Here is a 22390-nt window from a genome sequence, read left to right as displayed (position 1 = left end):
AAAAAAAAAAAACCTTTATTACACAGCTTTTTTCTACATTTTACGTGCCGAATCTTCATATGTTTGCAATATTTAATGAGTAGATAGTAACTTTGTCATCTTGTGGATGCGTTTGCAGTTTTTAATAAGCTAGATAAATTTAATGAATATACTCAGCTTTATCTTTTGTGACTCTGAACTTGTGAAAAGAATTTATCTGTGGTCTTAACAAAATAATGTAGCATTTTGGAGCAAAAATGCAAAGAAATAGTCCTGCACTTGAGGCCAAGATACAGAAGACTTCCACAGCCACCAGAGCCTTGCCTTTGGTGCTGTGGTAGACAGTGAGGAAGGTGATCCAAACACTACAGAACACCAGCATGCTGAACGTCAGGAACTTTGCTTCATTGAATGTGTCCGGTAGATTCCTAGCCAGGAAAGCTACAACGAAACTCGCTAGGGCGAGAGACCCCAGGTATCCCAGGACAAAGTAGAAGAAAATTACTGAACCTTTGTCGCAAACAATAATGATGTGGCCGTGTTCCATATGCACATCAGTATTAACAAACGGAGGAGAAGTTCCTAACCAGATTCCACAGAGAATCATTTGAATCACGGTGCATACGGGGATGATGAAACTAGGTGCCCCTGATATGAGCAGTGACCTCATCCTTCTTTCTGGAGCAGTGACCTTGAATGCCAATACTACAGTAATGGTCTTTGCCAAGACAGTAGAGGTGGCCACAGTGAACACAATGGCAAATGTGGTCTGCTGCATTCTACAGGTGGGTGTGTCCGGATGGCCAATGTAGAGCAAGGGACAGAGAAAGCAAAAGATGAGGGAGACGAGTAGGACATAGCTGAGAGCTCTGTTATTTGCCTTGACAATGGGCGTGTCCTGGTGCTTCAAGAAGACATACAGAACAAAAGCTGTAAGGGCTGAGAAGCATAGGGCCACGCAGGTCAGAGACATTCCCAAGGGATCTTCATAAGCCAGAAAGCTCACAACTTTTTGGAGGCAGTGAGTTTGATCTTTGTTGGCATACTGATCATGTGGACACTTCACACATTCATCCATATCTAGTAGAGGAAGGGCATTATTATCAATTTTCATTTTTCTCTATGATGTACTGGTTATGCTGAACTAATGCATTGGAAAATCATAGCTCAACTATTATTACCTCTTTCTGTATAAGAAAATTTCAATGTGGTTTATGCATAGGATTTAATCTAAATTTAAAATGATTACTATTTTTATGAAAGGCAAGTCTTCCATTTGTTTGGTTAGTGTTACTCTGAGATATTTTATGCTATTTGTGGCTATTGTAAAGGTGTTGATTTTCTGATTTCTTCCCCAGCCCTTTTATCATCTGTGTACAGGAGGGCTACTGATTTTTTTGAGTTAATCTTGTATCCCGCTACATTACTGAAAATGTTTTTTGAGTTGTAGAAGCTCCTTGGTAGAAAATTTGGAATTGCTTATGTAAACTATCTTATCATCAGCAAACAGTGAGAGTTTGACTCTTTTTCCCGATTTTTATCCCCTTGATTTCCTTTTGGTGTCTTATTGCTCTAGGTAGGACCTCAAAAACTACATTGAATAGTCATGGAGAGAGGACAACCTTGTCTCTGTTTCTCTCCATTTAGTTTGATGTTGGCTGCTGTATATTGCCTTTATTATATTTAGGTATATTCTTTGTATCCCTGCTCTCTCCAAGACCTTTATCATGAAGGGCTGCTGTATTTTGTCGAAAGATTTTTCAGCATTTAATGAGATGATCATGTGGTTTTTATTTTTCAGTTTGTTTATATGGTGGATTACATTGACATATTTTCCTATGTTGAACCATCCCTGCATCTCTGGGATGAAACTGACTTGATCATGGTGGGTGATGGTTCTGATGTGTTCTTGGATTTGATTTGCCAGTATTTTATTTAGTATTTTTGCATCAATGTTTATGAGTGAGATTGGTCTGTAATTTTCTTTCTTAGTAATGTCTTTCTGTGGTTTGGGTGTCAGGGTGATTGTAGCCTCATACAAAGAGATTGGCAATGTTCCTTTTGTTTCTATTGTGTGGAATAATTTGAGGAGTGTTGGTATTAGTTCTTCTTTGAATGTCTTGTAGAATTTTGAGCTGAAACCATCTGGTCCTGGGCTTTTTTGGTTGGGAGACTTTTTATGACTGTATTTCTTCAGCAGTTATAGGTCTGTTTAATTTGTTTATCTGGTCTTAATTTAATTTTGATAAGTGATATTTATCCAGAAAGTTGTCCATTTCCTTCAAGTTTTCCGATTTTGTGAAGTACCGGTTTTTGAAACATGACCTGATGATTCTCTGTATTTCATCGGTGTCTGTTGTTATGTCCCCCTTTCATTTCTGATTTTGTTAATTTGAATATTCTCTCTCTGCCTTTTTTTTTAGTTTGAATACAGGTTTGTCTATTTTGTTGATTTTCTTGAAGAAACATCTCTTCGTCTCATTGATTCTTTGTATTGTTTTCTTTGTTTCTATTTTGTTGGTTTCAGCTCTCAATTTGATTATTTCCTGATGTCTAGTTTTCTTATGTGAGTTTGCTTCTTTTTTTCTAAAGTTTTCAAATGTTCTGTTAATTCACTAGTGTGGGGTTTTTCCAGCTTCTTTGTGTAGGCGTTTAGTGCTATGACCTTAACATTGCTTTCATTATGTCCCATAAATTTGGGTATGTTGTGTGGTCATTTTTATTGAATTTTGGGAAGGGTTTAATTTCTCACTTTATTTCTATCTTGACCCATTGATGATTCAGGTGAGCATTGCTTAATTTCCATGTGTTTGTGGGTTTTCTGGAATTAATATTTCTGTTGACTTGTAATTTTATACCATGATGTTCTGATAAGGTACATTGAATTATTCCAAGTTTTTGTATTTGTTGAGGTTTGTTTTGTTACCAAGTATGTGTTCAATTTTTGAGAAGGTTCCATGAGGTGCTGAGAAGAAGGTATATGCTTTTCTGTTTGGATGGAATATTCTATAGATGTCTATTAAGTCCATCTGAGTCATAACCTCTGTTAGTTCCCTTGTTTCTCTATTCATATTTTGTCTGACTGACCTGTCTAGTGGTGAGAGGGGAGTGTTGAAATATCGTATGATTTAAGCTTTAGAAGTGGTTTTTTTTTTCATATGAAGGTGCCCTTGTATTTGGGGCATAAATGTTCAGTATTGAGATTTCATCTTGATGGATTTTTCCTGTGACTAATATGCAATGCAATGACCCTCTTTGTCTCTTTTGATTGATTTTAGCTTGAAGTCTAATATACATGGGAAGTAGAAAAAGATCTCCTGAGTGTTTGTATGTATGTATGTATGTATATATATATATATGTGACAATATAGGTTTTCAAATTGCAGTGTTATTATTTTTTCTGACTTTGTAATGAGGGTTTCCTCTTCCTTACCCCTGAAGGTCTCTTTGAGAATTGTATAAATAATACAGAATGTAAACAATCTGTTGATTATTTTGGTAAAGTGTATTCTTACTTGTCATGTTTGAAATTTCATTTTCAGGACACAGGTTGCAATCAAAACAGCAGATAGCCCTTCCCTCTTGAGGGGATTTTCTTAGTCCTGGACGGCAAGGCATACTACATATCGAGGGTGGAGTCTGTAGTAAATCATATACATTTTACAAATTTACTTAAACACATATGAAAAAAGCATTAGGGATTCACAGTTTTGAGTAATTGAAAAAATCTCCTTTTACAGACATGTATACTATTATAAAACATAATTTCAATGTATTTTCCTGTCTTCCTTTTTTCTCAGATGCAGTTCCACAGGATTCTCCTAGCGCTGCACTAGAACACCAGTTGCAACCTTACTCCCCCTTCCCACATCTGCCATGGATCTCACAGACCATTGCTCGCTAACCCCCATATTTATTATATATAGTACTTGAAATTTTAGCTTGGACAGTCAGACAATTGAAATAGATGATGGAGAAAGAAAGATTCATTATTTTCAGAGGATAAAATAGAATACCAAATAACATTATAAAGTCCACCAGGGAGCCCATACAGATAATAAACATTTTCAGCTAAGTGGCTAGATACAATAGTAACTTTAAAAAATATACTTCATATGTGCAAATCTTGAGCAGAAAGAACTCAGGGGAACAACACCTTTAACAATATCTTCGAATAGTATAATATATCTTGAGCAAACTCTAAGCAAATAAAGGAAATTCTTCTGTGATAAAAACTTCAATCTTTGGAGAAAGCAACTGAAGACAAAATGAGAAGATGGAAAGTGCTCCCGTGCTCATGGATTGGTAAGCTTAACATAGTAAAAGTGCACATCCTACAAGAGCAATCTAAAGTTTCAATGCAATCCCAATAAAAATTCCAACACAATTCTTTACAAACCTTGAAAGGACAAGTCTCAACCTCACCTGAATGAATAATAACCTCTAGAGACCTAAACCAATCCTGAATTGCAAAAGAGCCAAGGAGATATTACTATCCATGATTTCAAGCTGTGCTACAGAGCTGTAATAATTAAAAGCATATATTATTGGCATAAAAGCAGATATGCTGATTGGTGAAATTTAACTGAGAACCAGATATAAGTTCAGACCTGAGTTTTGATAGAGAAGCCATAAAAACACAAGAAATGAGACAAAATCTTAAACAAATGGTGTTGGTCCATCTTGATGTCTTCGTGCAGCATATAAGCAAATAGAACCATGCTTAACACCCAGAATAAATTTTAAGTCCATGAGGATCAAAGACCTCAACATCAAGCCAGGTACAATGAAACTGATAGAAGGGAAAATGGGGAGTAGCCTTAGATGCATTGGCACATGAGATGACTTCTAAATAGAACACTGAAAAGGCAGGCACTAAGGTTAACAATTAATAAACGGTACCCCATTAAACTAAAAAGTTTATATAAGGCAAAGTACATCTTCAACAAGACAGAAGAAAGTCTACAGAATGAAATTTTTTTTTACCAACTTGACATGTGATAGAGGACTAATATTGAAGTTATAAAAGAAACTTAAGAAACTCAAATAAGCCGGGCGGTGGTGACGCACGCCTTTAATCCCAGCACTCGGGAGGCAGAGGCAGGCAGATCTCTGTGAGTTCAAGACCAGCCTTGTCTACAAGAGCTAGTTCCAGGACAGGAACTAAAAGCTATGGAGAAACCCTGTCTCGAAACCCCCCCCCCAAAAAAAAGAAACTCAAATAATCAATAAAAGACCCAAAGTCCAATTTAAAATGTGAAATAGATTTAAACAATGAATTATCAATACAGAATTTCAAATGATTGTGAAACACTTAAATACAGTTCAATATCCTCCCTCTATTCCCTCCAATTTCTCCATCTCCTTCCCCCCTCTCCAGTTCTACTCCCTTTGTGTCTCTCAGTAGAAAATACAGGATTCTTAGGAATAAAAACTAAACATAGTAAAATTAAATACAATAAAATCAAGGAAAACTGTTAAATTGAAGTTGGTCATGTCATGTTAGAGTTTTTGTGAGACTCCTGACCGTGAGAATAGGTGGGGTCTCCATGTTCTAAGTCATGGAACTCTTTTCTTCCTGTTGGGTTGACATGACCAACTTCAATATGATAGTTTTTCCTTGATTTTATTGTAATTAATTTTATGATGTTTGGTTATTATTTCTAAGAATCTTGTATATTATACTGAGAGACAGAAAGGCGGTAAAACTAAAGAAGAGAAAGGAGATAGAGAGATTGGGAGGAGTAGAGGGAGGGTAAACTATAATCACTATATATTGTATGAGAGAAGAATCTATCTTCAATAAAAATTAGAATAAAATTTTATTATTTTGTAAAATAAATATGAAGATTTGGTCATTTATACCTTGTCAAATATGAGAGGGAGACAGAGACAGAGAGACAGAGAGAAATAGAAAGAGAGATAAGAATATAAGGGATGGAAAGTGTGTCAGGAAATGAATAAATAACAAAATGCTTTATTCCATGAGAAGGCATAAGCAGACCATGTGATTTTAGGTATTTTTGGCACATGTAAATCCTCAGAATTAGGAACAACTTACCTGTCTAAAACCTGTAGCCCACTCTATCATTTCATCAGACATATACAACTGTTGATAATTTGGAAAATGACTGGAAAACTTTCCTATTTTCATCTTAAGTCCAAAATTTGGTGGAAAATCCATGATGTAGAAAATATCATATTCTGTATCCAGTTTTACTTTCTGGTTCATGGTCACAAGGTCTCCAGCAGGATTTTCAAATTGTATATTCTTCAGAAAAGAGAACATCTAAAATACATTTGTCATTTTAGTTTCAACTATGCTAACAACATATTAGCATAGCCTCTCCTAAAATATAACTTTATTAAAAGTACTTAGTATAAAAAAGAAGAAGTTCCATGTATATGGAAAGATTCCCTATGCTTTAAAAATACAAATTTCTTGCTGGAATTGATGCCTTAAAACATGCACATCTGAATTGTATGCCTAAAATGTAGTTGCACATTCTCAAGTCCTTCCTACTAACAGTGTTATTTAATCATGGCCTAGGGAATTGAAATCCTTAGTTGGTAAAAAATGGCAAAGCTACTTTATATTATTTCACTACATTGATAAAAACCTTTTGGATCACATCAAATTAGAGTCATTTTGTTATTGCCATTCAATAATTTCATCAGAAAATATTTTCTTTCTTTTTCTTTTTTTTTTTTTTTTTATTTTTCGAGACAGGGTTTCTCCGTAGTTTTTGGTTCCTGTCCTGGAACTAGCTCTTGTAGACCAGGCTGGCCTCGAACTCACAGCGATCCGCCTGCCTCTGCCTCCCGAGTGCTGGGATTAAAGGCGTGCGCCACCACCGCCTGGCTTGAAAATATTTTCTTTTGTATGTAAAAAAACTGTGTGGCTAAAATAGCTGAACAAAATTTCTTGACTAAGATTGTAAAATGCTGACTTGCGTGCCAATGTTAACTGTATTTTATTTTTTGACACTAACATGATCTGCCTCATATGCTGTGCCAGGATAAAGACACATATGCACTCAGGAAAAAGATTACTTATTTGCATAGATTTAGACCTTGTGGTTCCTTTTAAGAACACTATCTCTGTGACATTCATGCCTTTCTGTATAAGACACATTACCTTCCAGGAGTCAAGTTCCAGCTTCTTACCAGCATTCTTTGGCCATGTATCTACTTGCAGAAGCATCTCATGGAATGTGTGGGCCACAGCATACACTGCATTGTATAAATTATAAGCTGAATCACTCATGGACATTCCAAACGGTGTCCTAAATAACCATTTCAATAGGGTTCTTGTTGGACAATTCTTCAGTTTGTTACAATTAGACGATGGTAAAGAACATTTAAAATAAGTCCACCATAGTTTTACAAGAGAAATTTCATCACTATAGTTTAAAGGACGCACTGTCTGCAGAAATTGTTTAAAACCAGACATCTCAGAATGCTGATGAGAGAAAATGAGAATCCCATCGGGGGAGTTAAGCAAGAAATCTCCTCCGGTGATCATATCAAATTGTGACACACTGACCCAGATTCTCTGAATCTTTAGAGTTTGCCATAACCTAAAGTTAAATTGTATGTGAGACTCTCTGTCTCCATAGACAATCACTACTTTTGCTGATGATGTCATGACCTTGTTATAATTTATATTAAACATTTTTAAGTATAATTTTGTACTCAGTGGAACAATAGCCACAAATGCTAAACAGACGCTTTTTCTTTTCATCTCTCCTCTCCATTCAGAAAGAAACTGAGTTCCCAGATCTTCATCTGAAATGACCACTCCCACCCAGTTCCATCTGAAGTGAACCACTAGGGACACCATGGCCAGTGCTAGAGATGTGTCCTTGGGCGATATCTGGTAGAGATGAGGAAATTCTTCATGGACACTCAGGCGAGGATGAAAATACCCGTAGTAAAGCTGAAAGACATAGACCATAAGCAACAGTGTGAAGAAGATGGAAGCGTGACACTCAGTCTAAGATCTATGTGTGCTAAGCTAATGCTGGGAGAGCTAGAAGTTATGACTTCTTCATTTAATTATTAAACTCATATCAAATTATTTGTGATTATCTAAACTATTATAGATTAAAACTTTTGATAAATGTTTCACATTTATGCTCCCTTCCATGTCCATTTCTTATAAAGTTGTGTTTCCCATAGTGTTTGAGTATTTATGCTTTATGAATCAGAAAAGACATAAACCCAATCTCTGTCTTTCCATCACCATTTGTACCCTGAATAGCAGCTTAAAGTGAAAAATACTTCATTAAAATTAATCCACCCAGGCTTACTTCTGGAGTTCTAGAAAGGTAGAGGTGGAACCCAAAAGTGGCAGATGTTTTCCACTGTGGTCCTGTAAATGTAATTAAGTATGTTCTCTCTTCTGAGCAGTAGTAGTTAGGAAAGTATTCACTTCTTTTTGAAGATAAAATAGTCTTTCTGTGATCAGCAAACACATTACACTTAATGTTAACTAGCAGAGAAATGTTGGGTAAAATATGAGGATTCCTGTTGATTTCTTCCATGGCAAAATAAAGAGAGAAAATCAAGTTGATGTTGTCAGGTGTCAACCTGAAAACAGAGCACAGTAATAATGAGAGATTAGGTTTCAAACATGATAATCTTAATAACTCTCAGTGTGGGTTCAGCACTGAATTATCTTTTCTTGACCCATTGCTATCATGATATATACAAGTCCTTGTATTGTGGTCTATTAGGATGTGAGACATGGGGAGGAATATAAAGATCCTATTTTTTTATTTTTTGTTTGTTTAGGGTGGTTGGTTCTTTTTTTCTATCAATTGATTCTGCTATTTTGCGGTTTCCTACAGATTCATCCAGTTATTTTCTGAACACTATGAAAGTCTTTATGCAGTCCATGGAACAGAAAAGATGTCCTGATCAATATTGAATCTACTCAAACATGTGTGCTGTAATTCTAGTACATTACATATTTGCAAAAATAAATCGGTATCATCTGCTATCAAGGTAGTTATACTCTTTTACACAGAAGCAGTACTGACCAATGGCATGATGTTGTTATGGGCATAGAGAATACGTGTACAAATCGTTGTTTCAAAAGCTCTGAAATTTCTAGCATAATTATAGGTAATGTAAATAGCACAATTATTATTACTTTTCCTCCTTACTGCTACACAGTTTTCCTTTTTTCTCTGTTTGAGACTTTGCAATTTTGAATGATATAAAATTGGTTATAACTACAACTTTTTCCTGAAAGGGATGACTGCTTCCTCTTTACCCGGACCCTTAGATTGCACTGATGCATTTCATTATACATTCGTAGTTGCTTATCAGAGAATTGTCCCTGGGTTCTAGTACTTTCAGGTTTGTACTGATATGTTACAATTCTCTAATATATTCACTTTAGCTTTTGTCTTTCATTTACATATTTAACTGGTTATAACTGCATTGATATAATTTTTATAGAGTTTGATAATCTTATTTAACAATAATGTGTCATTTCAGTATTTTGTGTATTACTGTTTTTCTTTTTGCAGCATCTACTGTATTTTCTGCACTGCTTTCTGACTATTGTAAATATTTAAATAACAAGATATCATGTGTGGCTGGTATTGAATTCTGAATTATCTGTGTTCTCTCCACGTTTCTGTTTCTCATGCTTAAAGAACTTTTTTTGTGCTGTGTATTATTCCTGTATCTCTTACAATTTTCTCTTTTTTTCAGAAAGACCTGAAATTATTCCACATTTTCTAGGTCCTTGCCATTTTATACTGGAGAGTGATATGTGCTTTAAAATTTTGTTCTTTAATTAACTCCCTGCTATTACTGTTCTGTGAAGAATTCATATTTCAAATGACATAGGACATTGTTTATAAATTAGCTCTTTTACATCTTGAAAGAGTTTTCAGCTTCTTATGGAAACAGAGAAATACGCAGGACAGCTTAAACCAGTCCTAGACATTGAGATAACTATGGCGACATCATGATCCCTGTTCTTACATTGTATTAAAAGGAGCAAGTTATTATCACAAAAACATGTTGATTAATAGAATGAAATTAAAAACCACTACAGAAAGCCATATACCTATGGACAATTACTAGAAATACACACTGGAAAATACAAAAAGCATCTTCAATAAATGGTGCTGGCCAAAGGCATAGCTACATGGATTAGAACAGAAAAATATCTATAACTCTCATCCCTCACAAAACTCAATTCTAAATGGATAGAAGACCTCAGCTTAAGACCAGATACACCAACTCTGCTGGAATAGAAAGTAGTAAAATATCCTCAACTCCAGGTAGAGTGCTTGCCTGGGGATACTCCTCACTCTCTTGGTTTCCCCCAACATAACACCAAACCACTACCCCTTCTCATTGTTGTGTCTTCAACCCCAAATCAGGCTGAGACCCTGATAATCTACAAGATACACTGCTTAGAAGCCCATAAAAGAAACAGAACACTCATCCAACAAAGACAAACTTAGAAATCGTCACCTAGGCATATAATTACCCCAAACCCAGATACCTAGACAATAGTTTAGGAATAAAATCAATAACATCAAAGGCAATATGTCACTTCCAGAGTCCAGCTATCATACTAGAACAAGCCCCGAATATTCCACAGCTGACACACAAGGAAATGATCTTAAAACCAACATTAAGAAGTTGATAGAGGTCCTTAAAGAGAAAATTAATAAATCCATTAAAGAAAGTCAAGAAAAACAAACAGTTGAAGGAAACAATCAACAGTGTTCCAGACCTGAAAATGGGAATGGAAGCAATAAAGAGAACACTAAGTGTTGGTTTCCTGGATATGAAAACCTGGGTGAGAATACAGGAACTTAAGAAGTAAGCATAATGAGCAGAATGCAAAAGATGAAAAAGAGAATCTCAGTATGTAAAGATAGGATAGAAGAAGCTGGACAGTGGTGTCATGCACATTTAATCCCAGTACTCAGGAGGCAGTGGTAGGCACATCTCTTTGCTACAAGAGCTAGTTTCTCCAGGACAACTAAGGCTGTTACACAGAGAAACCCTGTCCTGACTATATATATATATATATATATATATATATATATATATATATATATATATATACACACACACACACACACATAATGATAGAAGAAATAGATAAATCAGTCAAAATGTTAAATCTAAAAAGTTCATGATACAAGCCACCCAGGAAATCCTGGTGGGAAATTGAAAAGACCAAACCTTAGTTCTACTTAAGTGGGGCCTAGGCAGGCAGGGTCCTCAAGGGCCAGGAGCCTTTGGTGTCAGACAGGTGCACCCCATTATGATGGGAAAATGTAGTGGAAAGATGGGAGAGAAAGAGAAGCGGCTTATGTGCTGTGAAAAGAGGCAGGAAGGAAGAAATGAAGGCAGTGAGGATAGGCTGTAAGGGATGTCTGCTTGACACCAGGGTCCATGGTGATGTCCATGTCAGGCTGCTGTCAAGGGTTATGTCTGGGTCCATGGTCCTAGAAAAGCCAGAGTCGACTTCCATGACTCCTGTTTCTGCCAAAGGCCATGTGGTTTCCCAGGGTCTGATGACCCACCTGGGATGATACTGGATCCCAGAGGTCATACAGCAGCCAGTGCCATACAGATTTGAGGGGTACTTACTACTGCCTGGTACCATGGTGACATCCAAACCTGTGCAGCTGAGGGCCATGACTGTGTCTGCCACCGTACTGCAGACAGATCTGGGTTGTCTGTAGCTCGTGGTTCCATTCAGGGTCACGCTAATTCCAGGGGACTGGGTGGGGCCACCTGGTGCTGTGTTGGTGTCCAAGGGCACCACTGTCACTGTTTGTGCTGATCTTGGTAATTTTCAGTACCCAAAGGTACCATGATGATAATCAGTCTTTGGCTGGTGCTAAGAACCAGGTCTGGGTTATGGTTTTACAGCAGCCAAAATATGTATAAAAATTTGTGACCCTTGTCACCACCGAAGACCACATGAATCTGGCATCTGGGATGCAACCTGTGGCCTTGTTGGTAACCAGAGGCCATGCCACTTCCAGAGTCATCTGAAGTAATTGGCCAGAGCTTCTATCTAGAGCTAGAATACTGACTAGTCTGAGCAGCCGTCTGGAGTCATGTCTGGGTCTGTGGTCCACCTATGACTGGTGTCTGTTTAAAAGTCTGTGGCTCAGGTTGCCACTAGAGCCCATGCTGAGGCCCTGGATGTGGACCACAGTCTGTGGAGTTGTTGGAGTTTGGAAGCCACTCTTCAACAGGTGACATATGGATCTGGGTGGCATGTGATGTAATCCGGGACCATGGTTTCATCCAGGCTCAAGCTGCTGCCGAGAGTCATGTCTTGTTCAGTTGTCTCTGCGTAGCTGGGGTGTGCTAATATCTATGACCTGAGTCATCTCAGGGGCGCATAGAAATCATGTGAAATGTAATTAGAAGGCCATGCTGAGTCATCCCCACCCTTCTCAGACTCAAGGAAATGAGAAGAGTGGAGGGAATGAAAACCGTCATCAGGATGCATTAGATGAGAAAACAGTAAATATATATTAAAAAGAAAAAAATAAATAATGCCAAATAGGTGGTGGAGGTCTAAACATAACTCTTAAAAATGGTAACTCAAATATCTGAGAAAACATAAAGAAAACAGTCAAGCCATTTGTCATCAGGGAAGTTCAAATCTAGAGTACTTTGAAATTGATATGTTAGTCAGAATGGCCAACAGCAGTCAAACAAATGTCAACCCATTGATTCGGGATTCCTTTCTGTATACTTTGAATATGTTTTATTGCTATTGGTTAATAAAGAAACTGCTTTCAGCCAATTAATTTTAGATGTAGGAGCTAGCTATAAATACAATTAAGGTATTGGCCAAACAGTATTGCAATTAATATAGTTTCTGTGTGGTTATTTCAGGGCTGGGCAGCCAAGAAGGAAATGAGCAGTCTCTGTTTACAACCCATGCTGCAAGAATGCAGAGTAATGCGAACATTCATCCATTAATGATGGGAATTCAAACGTTTACAGGGTTATGCAAATCAGTGTGGCAGTTTCTTGGGAACCCTGGTATAGATCTATGTCAAGATCCAGCTATACTACCTGTTTTCTTGATTTTGGTTTCTATTGTTGTGATAAAGCACCATGACGAAAAAGCAGGACAATAAGGAAAGTGCTTATTTGTGTCACACTTCCATATTCGTGTTATGGATAGAAGGCAGTCAAGCATATCAAATATATCAATTGTTATTGGCAGAAGAAAGTTGATTATATCAGATTCTGCCTCCCTATTTTAGACTTGAACAAGAGGCCGATATACAGGCTATGCAGGAGGTTGCGTATTGGCCTGCTCTCCATGCCATGTTCATTCTCTTTTTTATGGTCCTAAGGACTACATGCTCAGGGAAGATTCCACCCACAATGTGCTGTACCTTACTTCATCAATTACTAATTAAGTAAATGTCCCAAAGGCTTCCCTAGAGCCCAGTCCTATAGAAACATCATCTTAATTGAGGTTCCTTGCTCTCAGATGGCTTTAGATTGTGTCAAGTTGACTTAATGCTACCAAGTACACCACTCTTGGATATATACCCTGAGGACTTTACATGCTACTCTGGAGACCTTTTCTGAATCATGTTCATTGAGTGGAAACCTAGAACAGTATAAGCTTCTTAAAATACCTATGTGTATGAAGACAATCTAAATAAAGCTGTCAAATAACAAGGGAGACAAATGTTCACAATGACATCTCTTGAAGGGACTCTGCCTTTTATCAAAAGAGTAAGGTAAAAAACCTAACTTTTCTACAAACCGTTAGATCTATAATGGTAACCTGCCTGAAAGATTCATTCAGCCTCTCCCTGGAAATGTTGACTCAGAAATGACAAACAACAAACTCTCCAATAAATTAGAGTTAGCGAGATAACCAGCAGTAAACCATGAAATAAATTTGGGTTATATCACAGAGAAAGGAAGGCAACACAGATTGAAGACACAGAATTGTGGTCTATTTCTCAGTGCCCATAGAATATAACATCTCCCATACTTAACCAAAATTAATGAATGAAAGATGTACTTACTTCTTTTCTAGATTCTCACTGAAATCATCATTCTTCACATACCCATCCTCTGTATAAATAGAAAAGAAACAATGTTCCTCTATAGCTTTTTCTGGGTTGTTCTTGTCTTTTATTCTCATAAAGCACTTGGGGTCAGCCAAACTGCAGAAAATGAGGGAAAGCTTCAGGCCCCAAAAGACAAAGATCAAAGAAAGCATCTTTGTCATGTCTCCAGTTGGGAGCCCGGGCAAAGTGCAGCATGAAGAGTCAGACAGAAACCCATGTATCAATTATGCATGCCCGTATCCAGGTGTCTCTTTTTATCACTGCAGTTACTCCTAAAGAGTGCCTGTACTTCTCTCAGTAATGTTTTTCAGTCCATTGTTCACCCTGGAGGATTCTAAAGTATTCTCTGTCCTGAGGCTCTGCATCTGAGTTCCTGTGTCCAGGTGACAAGAAACGGGTAATTATTTTGCTTACAATCATCTTTCCCTCTGTATCCCTCATGGTTCCCTCTGTTTCAGTGAACCTGAAGGCCCCAGAGATGATTCATCTTGGGCAAATATGTTAAACAGCCTTATTCATCAAACCCATTCTCTAATTCCCATTTGAATAGCTGACTTGGATACCATAACATATTCAAAGCAGGTTTTGAGATGGAAGTGTAAGAAATAGCTATTCCTAGACAGATCTTATTACAGACATACAGGCAATATGAACAATAATGTTCATGATTGGAAATAATATTATTGCATAGGTGTTGTCCTACATCAATGGAGCATGCACTGTATGATTCACAAGAACAGAAGCTACATAGGGTTTGCTCACAATCGTGTGGTATAAACAAACTTGTTCTAACATATAGTGAAGCATTTCTTATGGAAACTATATGAAGGAAACAGTTTTACATATCTAAATCATTGCAGCATGAATGTTCAGTTATCATGTACTTTGCTTTGGTCATGTGACTCAGTTATACATCCTCTGGAAGAAGATCATCAGGATGATATAAATATAATTGACAAGAAGACATTGAGCAAAGGAACCAGAGTGAGTGGTGTGACATGTGATGCCCCCAAACGATGTTTCATCTCTTCATGTTATCGCCATATCCACTGGCTCAAACTAAGAATTAAGCTTTTATGTAGTTAAACCTTTGAAAAGAAACAACAACAACTGAATTCCACAACACATGTTCTGATTTAATGCAGTGACAACAATAAATTTCATTTGCTCCGTTTTAATAATTTATATGAAGATCCATTAATTTCCTTCATTATATGTATTCTAAACAAAATAATTTTTGGTAAGCTCAGTCAACAAGTGCCCAACCAATATATCCCAGTTGCAGCAAATGTATCCTATTAAGAAAAATATCTTCTTAAGTAGATGTATCCTCAATAATTCCTGAACTGATGAGTGGTTAATGTTAACATGACCTTAAGCATGGAAATTCTTATTTTCTTTCTTAGCTTCAAGGTATAGTCTGCCTTGGTTAGGAATTTATGTGACGGGATCTTGAAGCAACTAATTTCATCACATTTTTGAATAAGAAACAGACAAAGATGGATGTTTCTGCTTAGTTCACGTTTTCCTTTATATTCAATCAGTCCAGGAACCCAGCCATTGTAGTACTGCTACCTACGTCATTCAACCCAATGTCACTCACCAATGTAGATAATACCTGATATAAGTTCTCAGTTGTTGTTTTTTTTTAATCATACTGGTTCAAAGTCCCATCAAGTTAACAATCAAGAGTAACTATAACAACCTTAGTTTTCCAGCAAAGTTTTGTGTTTAACTGATATGGATTCTTAAATACATTCATTACTACTGTGTTCTCTAGCCCTCAATAGATTCGAAATCTACAACAACTTTTTTATACATTGAAATAGGAGTGAAAATCCAAAGCTATCAAGGGGTTGGATTCCAGAATCTACCAGTCCTGTTCTAGTTTTTCAGCTACACCTCACCCAAAGTCCTCGATTCAACATGTTCCAACATCTTCTGATATACCATTTGTTAAACTAACTTAATCGGTCACAGTCTAATTTTCCCTTGAGTATTGTAACATTTTAAAAAGATTTTGGTAATATGACACATTTTCCTTGGACAAATCACTGTACTGAGAGTCATCTGTTCATCAGGTTGCAAAGATAGTCTCCACTTTATAATAAGCATTTTATTGTGATATAGAGAAAACTGATTTCACCCACCAACCTATAGAAGCTTAAGTATGGCACGTGAAATGAATAACAAGATAGCAAAATGCTATCATTTTAAAGACATTTAAAGACAATCCAGTGTTTTCTGAAAAGGATGGCTGTAGAAAGACAGTTACGTTCATGTTTTGTAAAAAGTGAGAAAAATTTTGAGCATTTACAAGAAATTAGACCAAATTTAGTATGCAGTAAGTGGTTAGATTTTGAAGGCTTGTTTAAAATTTAACAAATATATATAAATATAATTTGATAAATAAAGATGGTGGCTGGAGAATGGAAGGAGCTTGTTCTTTTAGGGAAAAATCAAAAAGAAGGAATCTTTATTAGTCTTGATAGCTTTAGCAATTCTCTGAATCTATTTTGAGTCATTTTACATTCTGGTTTAGGTGTTTTCTGCATGTTGGGAATTTTTATTCAGGAGAAATTGTTAGAGAACACTCCACCCCTTCTGCTGGCTCTTATATTATTTCTGTCACCTCTTTTACAATAATCCTGAGCCTTGGAAGGGGTGACTATGGATGTCCAAAAATGGCTAATTAAAAGAAAACTGTGTCCCATATCAGAAATTTTTTCTCATGAGCTTTACCAGTGACTGAGTTGAGCCTGACAAGAACAGTGATCTATGGGTATAAACACACATGTTTAGAATGCAGTTTGACAACCACATCATGTTCCTCAAGAAAAAATATAGAAGTTGCATCTTCAGCCACAGATTTTGGTTCTCACTTACATTATCAGACTTGAACTCCCTCTTATATATTAACCATTAAATGCAATTGGAAGACTGTATTAACCCATGATAAACTAACCACTATTGTAGAAGAAGTCGCCCCTTGCCTAGAATGTTGGTGGTTTGGAAGACAGAGCCCATATAGCAGCAGGTATGTTGATGGCAGTTCTGCACTGGAAGACTGCACATCCCCTCTCAGAGACTCCATAAGGCAGATAGAATTATTAAATTAAATATTTAGGCCTAGCGCCTGAGGCCCACAAGTCATAAAGGCTATTGTTTATGCTCTTGATTGTATGTCAAAACTAGATGGTACATTCCCATGGATAAAGACACTGAATATACATACTTTCATTGTAGGACACAAAGAAATTAAGCTGGAGCTAATCTGGAACTTCATAAGAAAAAGCTTCATATTGTGACATATATTCGGTCAGTAGAAAGGAGCCTTGTAATCTTGTAGGCATATGTACTGTAGGAATTAAATTAGTTAAATTTAATGGATACTTTCTGTAGAAATAATTAAGAAGTCCATGGGAGCCCAGAATAAAGATAACATGTTTATTTGGGAAACACTCACAATAAGAAAGATACACTAATCTACCTATTATTCTGTCCCAATCATTCCCCTTTTACTTTTCTTTCCCAAATGAGATTCCGGAGCCTTCAAAAATTTTCAGCTTTTGGTCGGGCGATGGTGGCGCACGCCTTTAATCCCAGCACTCGGGAGGCAGAGGCAGGCCGATCTCTGTGAGTTCGAGACCAGCCTGGTCTACAAGAACTAGTTCCAGGACAGGCTCCAAAACCACAGAGAAACCCTGTCTCGAAAAAACCAAAAAAAAAAAAAAAAAATTCAGCTTTAGAATGTGTGTTCCTGAACTTATGAAAAGAATTTATCTGTGGTTTGAACAAAATAACGTAGCACTTTGGGGCAAAGATGCAAAGAAGCAGCCCTGAACTCGAAGCCAAGATACAGAAGACCTCCACAGCCACCATAGCCTTGCCCTTGGTGCTTTGGTAGACAGGGAGGAAGGTGACCCAGACACTACAAAACACAAGCATACTGAATGTCAGGTACTTGGCTTCATTGAATTTGTCAGGCAGATTTCTAGCCAAGAAAGCTACAATAAAACTTGCCAGGGCAAGAGAGCCCAAATATCCCAGAACACAGTAAAGGGTGGTAACTGAACCTTTGTTGCAAATAATCAAAATGTGGCCATGTTCAGTGTGTGCATCACCATCAACAAATGGAGGAGATGTTCCCAGCCAGATTCCACAGAGAATCACTTGGATCATGGTACAGATGGGAATGATGAAGTTTGGTGCACCAGATGCCAGCATCCACCTCATTCTTCCATATGGAACAGTGAGCTTGAATGCCAGTACTACAGTAATTGTCTTTGTCAAGACAGAAGATGTTGTCACAGTGAAGACCATTGCAAAAGTCGTCTGCTGCAATATACAGGTGGCCGCATGGGGCTGGCCAATATAGAGCAAGGGACAGAGAAAACAAAATATGAGTGAGATGAGGAGTAAGTAACTGAGAACTTGGCTATCGGCCTTGACTAAAGGAGTACCTTGATGCTTCCAAAAAATAGTGAGTACAGCAACTGTTATAAAAGAGAGACCTAGAGCCAAGCCAGTCAGGCATATCCCCAAGGGATCCTCATAAGCCAGAAAGGTGACAACTTTTTTGAGGCACTTAGTTTGTTTTGTGTTGGCATACTGGTCCTCTGGACACGTCACACAACAATCCATGTCTAGTGTAGGGAAGGAAGCATTTTCAAAATTAATTTTGTCCTAGTACTCATAAGCATGATAGTTACATTAATGCATTAGGAAGTCATAGCTAAATTTTATTTAACTCTTGTGGTAAATGGAAGTTACATGTGTTTGATGCATAGGAATTAATTCTAATTTCCATTGCCTTTCATCATAATTCAAAAGTTTTGTTTGTATTTATCTTATTTACCAAAAACCATTTTACCATTTTTCAAAAGCAGTTTTGGTAAATCTTATTCTTACTTGTCATGTTGGAAATTTCATTTTCCAGACAGGGGTTACCATCAAAACAGCATGCAGCCTTTCCCTCCTGAGGGGATTTTCTGTGTCCCAGACTGCAGGTCCTGCTGCATATGGAGGGTGAAGTCTGAGGAAAACCAGATAAATTTTAAACACAAAGAGTTTAATGTAAGTTACAAAACTGTAGTGATTAACATGTAACCACTGAAAATTCTCTTTTAAAAACATGTATTATTTTATTAAGCAAAATTTTATTGTTTATAAGATAAATATTTTGAATGTTATATATTGTAAATATATAAATACACACAAGACAGGAGATAGATAGATAGATAGATAGATAGATGATAGATAGATAGATAGATAGGCAAATAGATAGGTGAATAAATAGATAGAATGTAAGATTGTGGAAAGTGATTTAATAAATCAGTAAATGTCAAAATATTTTACCCAGGTAGACCACTATATTTTGGAGTATTTGCACTACATGTATAGTATTTGAGTTAAGATCAATTTACCTGTCTAATGTGTGTGGCCCACTCCATCGTTTCATCAGAGAGGTATAATTGTTGATTATTTGGAAAATGTTCAGAAAACTTCCCTATTTTCACTTTAAGTCCATGATACTTTTTAAAATCCATGATGTAGAAGATGTCATACTCTGTATCCTGTTTTGTTTGTTTTTTCATGTTTACAAGGTCTCCAGCAGGATTTACAAATTGTATCTTCTTCAGAAAAGATAACGTCTAATGAACATACCATAATAAGTCTTGTACTCCCTCTTCCTCATATACTTTCTCCTTTTTGTATTGTATGTGAGGCTGTGTTATATTGAGGTATGTAAGATTGGATATAACTATATCTGCTTCCCATGAGAAATGTGCTCCCTTTTATTCAAATGAACCCTTTACTGTACTGATGATTTTAAACTTGTATGCCCAGCTTGGCCTCACACAAGAGGCTCTGGTGTCAAGTACATTCAGGTTATTCTGTGTTATATATTTACTTTAGCTTCTGTCTTCTACTGAAGGTATGTTAATTTGATGTAACTATTTTGATATAGTTTTATGCAGTTTGATCTTATTTAACAATAACATTTCATATAATTGTGTTGTTTAATAATGTTTCAGGTATTGTGTCTTTCAAATTTTTGTATTGTTATATGACTAAAAACACACTCAAGTAACTAGACATAACTTGTGCCTGTCAAACTGGTATAGAATTTATTGAACCATTTATGGTCCCCATAATTTTCTAATGCTCATGTTTGAATCCGTATTTTTGGATGTCTTATTCTCTTATTTCTTTCAATTTTCTCTGTCAGAAAGACCTTAAGTTATGTCAATTATCTAGGCATTTAACTCAGAAATGTCATAATGTGACAAGAACTATATAAAGAAACAATTCTTCCAAGAAATTACATCTGATGAAAGTTATGAAGATCCATACCATTTACCAAATAAATGGAACACACTATTTATTTTTAGGTCAAAATGAATATGTATACAAAATGTTTATATTAAATTATCTATCTTGGCACAAATTAAATTCCTGATGTTCTTTTTATAAAGGCTATGAACACAAATGACTGGGCTATCACATGGCTTCTCCTCTATGTTCACTGTGTTGAGATAGGAAATTATCAGAAATAGTCTGACAAAAAAAGCATATTTTATTTTCCTTATATTTTCATGTTCCTTCTGTTTTCACCATGCTATCCACAAATAACTAAAACACAGCCTTAAAGATTTTACTAGTAGTAATCTAGGCAGAATGTCTCTTCATAATATGAATATTTATTTCCAACAGGAGTCTCATTTTAGATGATTATTGTGTGTATTTTTAAATTCAGTTTTGCTTAATCTCTTCTATCATGGCCGTGTTTCAGAAAGTTCCACTTTATTTATGATGTTTTGAAATTTTATCTTTATTTAAGTAGAAAAAATATGTAGGTGAATTAATAATTCAGTAATTTACCTTTATAAATTCATTGGCTTTATCAATTGTGATATCATGTTTCTAGCCAGTCATGATAGAAACATTCAAAATATTGCTTAGAAAATAATATTGACTAGCCATAAAAAAGATACTACTATTTAGTCACAATACAGGAACAGAAATGTAAACTAATTTGTAAACAAGTTTGCTATGTAATATAAAAAGACTTAATAGGGATTTAGAAACAATAATCTTAGTCTGTAATGAACATAATGTATATGAAGAAAATTATTGAAATTGTCTGGATAATTTTGTACAAATGAAGCATTTACTTCTCCATGAGTGAGTTCCTACAGTAGTTCATTACTTTGTGTTGGTAAAAGTGCCAACAAAGGAGAATGCAAAAATTTACCTTGCTATTTTCTTTATTGCTCATAAGTTAAGACAAATTAAAACATTTCTCTGGACCTCTCTCATCTTTTGTCATGTTAGTAAATAAGCACAGATATTTAAAGATCCTGTGGTTTCAACTGCTAGAATTTTAAATAAAATTTCTAAAATTGCTCATAACATCTAACTAAAAGTCGGGGCAGATATATCGAGGTACTCTGTGCATAAATTGGGCATTCTATGATAATGAGAAAACACTAGCCGACAAAAGAAAGACCACTCTATTGTAGCCTCTTTGAAATAACCTAAAAGCAGTGCTTGCTACTGTGTTTGCTGAGGATATCATATGACGTCAGCTGTGAATAGTTATATTAAAAAATATCTCTAGAAGGAAAGTTAAAAGCATGGATCATTCATTAGACTTCCAATCTGGAATACATCACTTGAAAATACAAGCCAACAAGCTAACCCCTAAATCATCAGAAATAAGAAAATTCCTTGTAGTAAAAATGTAATAATTTTGTATTATGTCCTAGAAGAGGGAGAAAATCATAGACAGAAGACACACAGAAAAAAAGTGGTCTACCTATTAGCAGCCCTAGAATGCATCATCTACCATGGTAAACAACAACAACAACAAAAATTAATAAGTTTTACTTAGTGCTTGTCTAGATTTCCACTGAACTAGTCAATTTTTCACATACCCATGCTCTGTATAAATCGAAAATAAACAATCAACCTCTTTATCTCCTTCCAGGTTTTTCTTGTCTTTTAGTCTCCAAAATCACACGGGGTCAATCAGCCTACAGAAAAGGAAGGAAAGGTTCAGGACCAAGAAGACCAAGATTAAAGACAACATCTTTGTCTGGAAACTAGGATGAGAGCCTGAGCAAAGTGCAGCATGAAGATTCAGAGAGAAAGTCATGTATGAATTATGTGAATACAACCACGAGTCTCTCTTTATTATTGTAGGTACTGCTAAGGGATGTATGTACTTCTCAGAATACTTTTCTCTCCGTCTGCTGCTTACCCCCAGGGGATTCTTAAGCACCCTCTGCCTGGGGCTC

The 22390-nt window shown here is 36.3% G+C and overlaps 1 protein-coding gene and 1 pseudogene across 1 annotated transcript; both read right to left on the bottom strand.

The window, feature by feature from the left end:
- Nucleotides 1-139: 139 nt before the first annotated feature.
- LOC130865542 (vomeronasal type-2 receptor 116-like) lies at nucleotides 140-14248 on the bottom strand. The gene is made up of 6 exons (XM_057756649.1): nucleotides 14043-14248; nucleotides 8292-8571; nucleotides 7118-7918; nucleotides 6041-6268; nucleotides 3495-3618; nucleotides 140-1059 (listed from the first exon to the last, which is right to left on the bottom strand). Exons 1-6 carry the CDS (start codon nucleotides 14246-14248, stop codon nucleotides 140-142), a joined length of 2559 nt encoding a protein of 852 aa, XP_057612632.1.
- Nucleotides 14249-15169: 921 nt separating this feature from the next.
- LOC130865541 (vomeronasal type-2 receptor 116-like) lies at nucleotides 15170-22182 on the bottom strand (annotated as a pseudogene).
- Between the last annotated feature and the right edge of the window lie 208 nt (nucleotides 22183-22390).

Source organism: Chionomys nivalis, chromosome 23, assembly GCF_950005125.1.
Source record: "Chionomys nivalis chromosome 23, mChiNiv1.1, whole genome shotgun sequence".
NCBI lineage: Eukaryota > Metazoa > Chordata > Mammalia > Rodentia > Cricetidae > Chionomys > Chionomys nivalis.
This window is presented reverse-complemented; position numbering and strand designations above follow the sequence as displayed.